The 9,510-nt window shown below is 40.4% G+C and overlaps 1 protein-coding gene across 1 annotated transcript in view; it reads left to right on the forward strand.

Annotated features, from left to right (window-relative positions):
* The window catches only part of mlxip (MLX interacting protein), a 44,276-nt gene extending 44,137 nt beyond the window's left edge, over positions 1-139 (forward strand). Inside the window, exon 19 of the mRNA XM_063194766.1 lies at positions 22-139. Coding sequence (XP_063050836.1) covers positions 22-137 — 116 coding nt within the window. The 3' untranslated portion in view covers positions 138-139. The remainder of the gene's footprint in view (positions 1-21) is intronic.
* Positions 140-9,510: the final 9,371 nt, after the last annotated feature.

The raw sequence follows: 9,510 nt of genomic DNA on the forward strand, positions 1-9,510 counted from the left end.
TGCATGTGCGTGTGTCTGCAGTGGTCCTGGGCACCCTTCGGCAGCTGTGCACCTCCACCTCCATCATCAGCAACCCCTCCCTCCTGCCCCAGGAGGCCAGGCAAGCCGTCGCCAAGCAACGAGCCGCCGAGCCCTAGAGACAGCACTTAGCAACACCAACACCACCCTCCAAACAGCTACTACTCCAGTCACTAAGCACCGGCCAGCGGAGGCCCTAGAGAGGCCGCCTAGCACAACCTCGCATCAGCATCTACCAGCTACCACTTACTGTCACCAAGCGACGAGCGCCTAGCAACGCAGCATCATTATCCACCAGCTACCAACACCATCCTCCAGCTTACCATTACCGTCACCAAGCAACGGGCGACTAGCAACGCAGCATCAGCATCCACCCGCTACAGAACAGCCGGCTGCCACAACTGTCACCAACCAAGGGGCACCTAGCAACCTAGCATCAGCATCCACCAGCTACCACTACTGTCTCCAAGCGATGGGCACCTAGCAACGCAGCATCAGCATCCACCCGCTACCAACACCACCTACAGAACAGAACAGCCGACTGCCACAACTGTCACCAACCGAGGGGCACCTAGACACCTGGCATCATTATCCACCAGCTACCAACACCATCCTCCAGCTTACCATTACCGTCACCAAGCAACGCAGCATCAGTATCTGTATCCACCAGCTACCAACAGCCACCTACTTTATAGCTGGCTGTCACTACAGTCAACAACACCTTGCACTGCAGTCATCTTTGGAGTCACAGAGGCCATCTCCTCCTTTGCTGGAAACATCCTGCACAGAGAATTTTCACAGCTTCAACCCTTTTTGATTTTCTTTTGGTTTCTTTGGGTTTTTTTTTTAATCACCGGAAACATCGTCCACCATTGGAAGCCACAGAGAGTATTCACAGCTCAAACCGTTCTGTTTTAGTTTTGGTTGGTTTGTTTGTTTGATTTTTTTTAAATCAGGTTGTCACCGAGCCAGAGAAGGACCTTTGTCACAATGAGCATTCAGCTCTTTCTTGACCTACCTGCACCACCACTATTTATTTTTTAAATTATTATTATTTTCTAGTGGCGGTTATATCCTGAGCTCTTGGCCTGTCCTGTCAAACCAGGACACGGCCTCTCTGCACCAATGACCATCTGCCTTTTTAAATATATTTTTAATTGCCATTATCATCGATATTATATTTTTTATTTTTAGCGTCATGTGCTCTACCTAAAGAAAGGGAAGATGAGAGACTTGTGGAGGAGATAATGGAGGTGTGTTGGCGAGCTTCGTTTGCGCCACACGGGACGTGCACGCTACACGGCCATACGATGCCTTGAATTTTTACCCAGAGTTGCTTTCTCCTGTTGCCTTTTATGTCTTTTTGAATAGTTACATGGACCTTTTATTGTTCAGTGAGGGCTCCAAAAAAAGGGAAGACAGAGTTGGAGAAAGTTCAAAGTGTTTATGTGCTTACCGTCCTCTTGCGAATCGCTTTGTTTTCCTCTTTAATTTATTGTTGCTGGACGAGGACACACTACCACATGTTACTGCGAAAGGGAAAGGGCTCAAGCCAAAGACAACGCTGTTTCCTCTTCCTCCATCTTTGTTGATGCACATGCGCGCACTCGTGTGTACACACACACACACACACACACACACAGTGCTATTTTCATGATGACCGTCCATTCACTCCGATTACAACCAAACTAAAGAATGCTATACTGTGCCTAGACCAAAACGATCTCCAATCTGTCACTAAACACTCTTGAGTTTCTGTTTTAGAACTACGTAAATACCCAAGAAAACCCTGTTAATAGTTATGAGGGCCCATAGGTGTACACAGATAGGGGCAAGGTGGTGCTAAAGGACCTGTGCCTTTGCCTTACTGGGCAAAAAAATGCTTTTTTTGAAAGGTGTTTTTTTTTTTTCTATTTCGATGTGCATTGTTCCATGTTGACATAATCACCTACAAATGCTTGACGATCAAAAGCATGTCACAATAATGCCTTGACACAATATACAGTATCGCCTCTATAGCCCAGTAAGGCAGCCGCAAAAATGCCCCCCCCCCCCCCCCCCCCCCCCAATGACCCCTAAAATGTAAAATGTCTGTGCACACAACTCTGAGGGACATCATCATGTCCTTGCAAGTCATCTTTTGTCCTTGCAAGTCATCTTTTCCTTGTTTGCTGAGGTTATTGAGGATATTTGGACCCCACAATACAGCATTATAAACAACACACACACACACACACACACACACACACACACACACACACACACACACACACACACACACACACACACACACACACACACACACACACACACACACACACACACACACACACACAAGCTTTCCTCTCCTCAGTGACGATCAGGCTCGTTTGTTTCCTGTACCACTCCTTGTGGCACTCTGTTGGCCCTTTGTCACAGGTAGCAAGTTGTAACAGCCTAATTACCATGCAATACCATAACAGTCTGCTTTACATAATAATGTGAAGATAATCTACTGCAGGATTCTTCTGACTGTGACCTCACCTTTTACTCTCTTCTTCAGCACCATGAAGCATGAATGATGAAACTTTGACATGAACTTTACAAGTTGCAAGTGAAAGCAATATTCAACAACAACCAAAAAAAATAATGCAGCAGATTGTGTGAAATAATTTTACCATTTGGTTGCATGCTTACTTGCTCAGTGTTGCTGGTTTAAGCAGGAGGAAGTGAGGGGAAGAGATAAGGGGTGCATTGCAATATACAACCTAGCGTACTCCACTTGTGCTTTGTGGCCTCACGCTTTGCTGATGCCCTGTCTCCGTGAAGAAAACAACGTTTCCCTGCGGTCAGCCTAGCCACAGCAATTTTTGGGGGACTATTCTTCATTCACCATCCAGTTTGCAAATGAGAAAATTAGCTTACAATTGAGCTTTTGCAAGATATTGAAATATAATGCTGTTGTCAGTGATACCACCATGACGTATTACTTCCTGGTATGAGGCCACAAGCACAAGTGGAGGACGCAAGGTCACATATTGGAACGCATCCAAGGAGCACACTGGTTTCTGTAGTCTCTACTCAGGGCCCCTCTCTTAAGCTTTCGTTCTGTCCCGTCTTCCACTTCTAATGGGTGCAAGTCAAGCTCCTCTCTCCCATCCTCTCCTGCTGTAAGTGGTTTCTTGTCTCGGGTAGAGTATCATTTATTAATCCAGAGGGAAATCGTGTCGCCCTGCCTCCATGGACAAAAGGATACAGTTTTCCCCGCTGTCAACCAGCGAAGGGTGATTTTTGGACGGCTTTTACCCCATTCAGCTTTCCGATTGCAAATGATATAATGACCTTTGTGATTTGGCAAGATGTTTTTCTTAAAACTTCAATAGTCAATGATCTCGAGCATTGCATCGCTATGCCACAAGCAACAGGAATGGACGTTAGGAAGTAGTTTGAATTGCACCCTACATTTTTCTCCTCCAGTGCCTGAAGTAAACAAACCAAACCTCTGCGGGCGTAACCTTTGACCTCTCCTCTGATTGGCTGTGGCTGGCTGGCTGGGTGTATGTGTTATATCATTCACTGTGATTGTCCAGTCTTCCACTTTTGTGCTTCATGTCTTTCACTGTTTCACTGAGCTGATATGAATGAAACCAGTTACTGACTGCAACGTTCACATACTCTGCATATATAGTGCAATGGGTGCGAGTTGCATTGTTTTATTCGTTACATAAGAATGCACTATACAGTCAACAGTGACCTTTTCTCTTTTTTTTGGACACACCCCAAACTTCTACAGGACTCTTGTCTGATTGGCTCTATATGATGTCATTCATTTGCTTTAAGCCCCTGTCCACCAATGGGCTGGGATTGGGGACAGTTCCTCGTCAGGAGAAGCGTAAGCCATATTGCCATGCGTGAATTGTTTGTTTACTTTGTTCGTTTGTTTGTTGTTACATATTCTTCACACATTGACTCCATGACAAAACAACCTGAGCCTGGCAAGACTCTCTGAAAGCCTTAATGACTTGTTTTTTTTCCTGGTTTGTTTGTTGTTGTATTTGTTTTTTTATGTTTTGTTCTTGCTCAGGGACTTTGTCACAGATCACTCTTTCACACAGGAAATCAACTTGTACAGCTTTCTGTCTGTGGGTAATCTCTTGCATGTTTTGCCCTCCAGTTTATGGGCATGGACATTTTGGTCCATCACTCTCTCCAGTTCACTGTGGAAGCAGTATTTGTTGCGCGCGCACACACGCACACGCACACGTTTTGGAAGCATTTCGGAAGCATTTCCCATTTCAGCTGTCCATGCAGCTTCTATGTACTTTTGAAAAGGGGCAGGTTGGAACCAGCTCTAATATGGTTTTATTTTATTGGTAGTTCCTGCTAATTTCGCCATGCAGTTGAATTGCACACTCTAAAACCCCAGGAATTCTCCTTTACGTTGGTTTAAAGGTGCACTGTGTAATATTTTCGATAGTTTATTGTTAGAATTCATGCTGCCTATTAACAAATGTTACCTTTTTCATGAATACTTACCACCACCATCAAATTCTAAGTATTCATTATGACTGGGAAAATTGCACTTTTCATACATGAAAGGGGGTTTCTTCTCCATTGCCTTCCATTTTGAGTTTCCAGAAATAGACATTTTTAGCTGAAAGACTTCCTGTACTTTGGTCATACTAGTAAATTGTAGTCCATTATTAAGTAAATATTCATGAAAAGATACAATTTGGCAATAGGCAGCACAGTTTCAATGAGCATGTATAGCATGTTGCTATACCTACTCTGGCCACCATTCTACACAGTACACCTTTTAAGGTACACTGTGCAGGAAATGGACAAAAAAGGTATTGCAACTATGCTGCTCATTGAAACTAGGCTGCCTATTGCCGAATTTGATCTTTTCATGAACGTTTACTAAGTAATAAGCTAATATTTTCTGGTATGGCCTAAGTAGTCATTTTTGCAGCTCAAAATGGCTATTTCTGGAAATTCAAAATTCATGGAGAAAATCCCCCTTTTCATGTATGAAAAGTGATTTTTTTTCAGTCATAATGAATACTTGGAATTTGATGGTGGTGGTAAGAATTCATGAAAAAAGGTAACATTAGTGAATGGGTAGCATGAATTCTGGAAATAAACAACTAAAAATCTTGCACAGTGTACCTTTAAGTGAAGACATCGCAGGTCATTGGCTTGGCTTAACCTGCTTTCTGAAATTGTGCACATCCAAACAAAACTCAAAGGGACGTGAGAAATAAGCTTATTCACAGAAACGGTTAACTAATGGTTAGCTAATGGTTTGTTGTGCATCTATAATACTATTATAAGCATTGATATATCATTATTAAATCAATTGTATAACACGTACTAAACATTTGCTTATGACAATAATATATTAGGGCTGCACGATTATGGAAAAATGATAATCACGATTATTTAGATCAAAATCACGATTATTAATCACGATTATGCAGCAGAGCTTATGCCCCCACCCCCCCCAATATCCGGGGCAACATAATAATACCTTACCATTACTTAACATTAGTTAACCATTAGTTAACCAATTAGTGGAAGGTTATTGTGGAGTGTTACTGAATGTTGTATTAAGTTAAATAAAAAAGAAATGGGTAACACTTTATACTAATCTCTGCTTCTAAAGACTTAGTAATATAATGATGAACAAAACATTATCAAATGTTTTAATTTTATTTTTATTTATTTTGTTAACATTTTATTCATGCTTTATGAAATATCTACAAATAATATGTTCAATATTTAACAAAGTAAAAATATTTGTATTCATTTACCAACAATTTGTAAATGTAAAAAATAAATATTAACATTTCAGTCATTTACAAACATTTGTTAATGTTTTGTTCAACAGTTGTTCATTATTTATGAATTGTTATTAATGCTTGATAAGCAGACACTATTGTAAAGTGTTGCCAAGAAATGTGCTGCCTAATGTCATGACTTTACTGGTAAAGTGCCTGAAATCCTCAAAAAGATGCCCTTTGTTTCATCACCATCTCCCTTTATTTTCTTTTTATGTTGAACATTTTCTTTTTATGTTGAAGTACAATGATCATGGCTTTTACCAACAATATTGGGTTTGTTTTTTGTACAAGCTGAACATCTCTTCTTTTCATTGCTGTATGAGAGCAGCTGTTAACAAGTCTTGGGCTTGGACTTGTGCTTCACTGTATACCCCCTCAACAAACACACACACACACACACTCACACACACACACACACACACACACACACACACACACACACACACACACACACACACACACACACACACACACACACACACACACACACACACACACACCGTATTTCCTTCACACTGTCTGTGGCCACCACAATAATCACCAAAAAAAAGAACAAAAATGGCACAACCTACCTTCTACTTCTTTGCAACAAAACACTTATATTTTCTTTTCTTTTTTTAAGAAAAAGCCCATTGCTTACATTATTGGAGGGTATAGTTTTTTTTTTTTTTTTGTTAATTATGAGTAGCCTTTATTTTTGGGCAGAAAAAAAGAAAAACAAAATTAAACCTCTGATTTTATGTTTGAATTTTACGTTTGACTCAATGCGAGTTAAAAAATATTCTGCCCAAAGACTGTGGGTTACAAGGAGGTTGGACTATACTACAGTATTGTACATATTTTTTTGTCTTGGATCTGTGTTCCGTTCAAGTAAAGCATTTTTTTTATAATGATGCCTCGTGTTCTATTTCATATTGGAAGTATGTACTGTTTCCAGTACGTTTGTATATGTAAAGCCATTGGTTTAAAAAAAAAAAAAAAATAGTTATAAGTTCATGAATTGCTATTATCTTACTATGGTACAGCACATTATTTGAATGTATATACATTTTTTATACCGTACCGCATTATGGATGTCCAATACAATGGAGCGACCTACTGTATGTATATATGCAGTATACATAAGTGCACAACAAAAATGAGCACACCCCTTATGACAAAATTGCATTTTTTTTGTTTTTGTTTGACATAATCGTCATTTTCATGCAATGACGTATCTCTCAATTACAATTCTCATATTAAGGGTGCATATTTCAGTTATTTATCCGGGAGCTGGTTCCTCATGCTGCCATCTTGTCAGCGTCTCCCAAAATTGCATTTTTAACAATATTTCAGTAAGCACACGTTATTTCCAAAATTGAGAGTGCAGTAGGCCCTACAACATTTGTTGAACTTATAAAATAAAGTATATTGTTCTATTATTGTGGAATTATAGTGGTGCAAAAGGGAATAGACCCCTTTGTTGAAATCCCATAATCTGCTTCTGTAGTCACAAAACATGCTGACTTTTTTGGTGAGATCAGCTTTTTTCACCAAAATTTCACCAATTCAACTTTCAGATTTGGCATTCATGCAACCCCAAACCAAGCCAGGCCCACTATTTGTGTATCATGGTCTCATCTGAGACAACCGACTAAGGTTACGGATAGCTGGAACCATGTCCGGTGATCTGCCTACTATGTTCTTAAGAGAAAACCAGGGGTTTCATGTACAAGGCTTGCTTACGCACAGAAAAAGCTACGCAAATAACTTTTCAGGCAAATGTTCTGATGTAGGCCCACTATGACTAACTTAACATGAAAAAGTGCATGTGTACTACAGTGTAAGTGAAATCAGATGTACCACATGAATCAGCATAAATGTGTATGCATGGATAGACTGATACATTTGAAATTGTAGGTGAATGTGTAACGTACAAGATTTTCAAACACATAAATATTCAGAAGGAAATCTACAGAAGTCTTAGTAGCCTACATGAGGCCCTTGCACCGCTTCAGGAACGAACTACACTCAGTCAGGGCCGGATTAATGCACAGGCTAGATATGGCTGCAGCCTAGGGGCCCCCACCTACCAAGGGGCCCCTGATTGGTAAAAAGTGAAAAATTGCGGAATTATGACGACATGCGATATTGAAAACTTCATCTGTCATGTTCAGTAGAGTTGGTATACGTACATGTTTTTCCTAGCATGTAATTATGTCATGTAAATTTGTCGTCAAATTTGTTTTCTGGGGGGGCCCACAGCAACCGTAGCCTAGGGGCCCCAGGGCCTTCTTAATCCGGCCCTGCACTCAGTGCAACATATTGTCTTTTGGAGGGAGATTAATATCTTCATGTTCAGAAACCTGATGAGCAAGCTAATATTAGGACCGGTGCTGAACTGACTCAAACATAAAGGTCAAATCAGCATTTAGATTGTGTTTACACATCCTATTATATAACGATAAATAACGTTTTTTTTTGTGGTCTTTTTGACTTCAGAGAGAGACGGGGGAAGGATCAGCAAATGACCCAGGCTGGAATCGAACCCGGGTCGCAAGTATAGCAGTGCCCAACCGTTAGAGCCACGGTAGGGCCCAAGAATAATTTTGATAATAATTACGTTTTGTACTCATAGTGGCAAAACCAAATGTACCATCTGGTTGGTTTAAAGGTGCACTGTATAAAACTGTTAGTAGTTTATTTCCAGAAATCATACTTCCCATTCACTTCTTTCATGAATACTTACCACCATCATCAAATTCTATACCAAGTGTTCATTATGACTGGAAATGGCACTTTTCATACATGAAAAGGGGGATCTTCTCCATGGCCCGCCATTTTCAAATACCCATTTTTAGCTGCAGAATGTGCTATACGTTGTTCATTTTAGCTAATATTGGTTTATTATTTAGTAGATATTCATGAAAAGATGAAATTTGGCAATAGGAAGAGCAGTTTCCATGATCAGCATACTGTAGTTGCAATACCTTCTCTGGCCACCATCTTACACAGAGCACCTTTAATGAAGGCATGAGATGAGGCCGACCACAATAACCATGCAAACTGAATCTCATTCTATTCTCTTTTGGATAAGCAGGGGTGGACATTCTGCCCTCTTACACGATTGTTCCATTGAATTCACTGCAATCTGTCGATCAGCTTTTTTTGTTGTGATGACAAAGTGAAGCAGGTATATACCATGTACGATGAGTGGTACAGATTCTAAGGGCCCAAGCACTGACAGGGGCCCTTAAGGGGGCCCAAAATTCGAATATTCATTGGGCCCAACATTTCTGGCAGCCCCAAGCTGTACCACTCCCACTACCATGCTTGACTTTAAGCGTGGGACACTTTCCTTTGTACAAATCGCTTTTTTACCACCACACATGCTATAGGATATGAATACCGTAAGATATGAAAAGCAATGCACACATAAAACAACCACAATCTGATATCTTTAAACATTTTTTTAATAATAATAAATAAATACATAAATAAATAAATAAATAAATACATAGATATAAATAACATAAACAAACATGATGAAACTACCTTGGCTTTGACCGCCAAATACACTTTTTTCACATGGGCAAGTCCATGCTCATGATAGGACACATGCAAGGACTTTCCCATATAAAGACATTATTATTCAGTGACAATATAAAAGCTCTTTTGGGGCATGCATCAT

This window comes from Engraulis encrasicolus, chromosome 3 (genome assembly GCF_034702125.1).
Source record: "Engraulis encrasicolus isolate BLACKSEA-1 chromosome 3, IST_EnEncr_1.0, whole genome shotgun sequence".
NCBI classification, from domain to species: domain Eukaryota; kingdom Metazoa; phylum Chordata; class Actinopteri; order Clupeiformes; family Engraulidae; genus Engraulis; species Engraulis encrasicolus.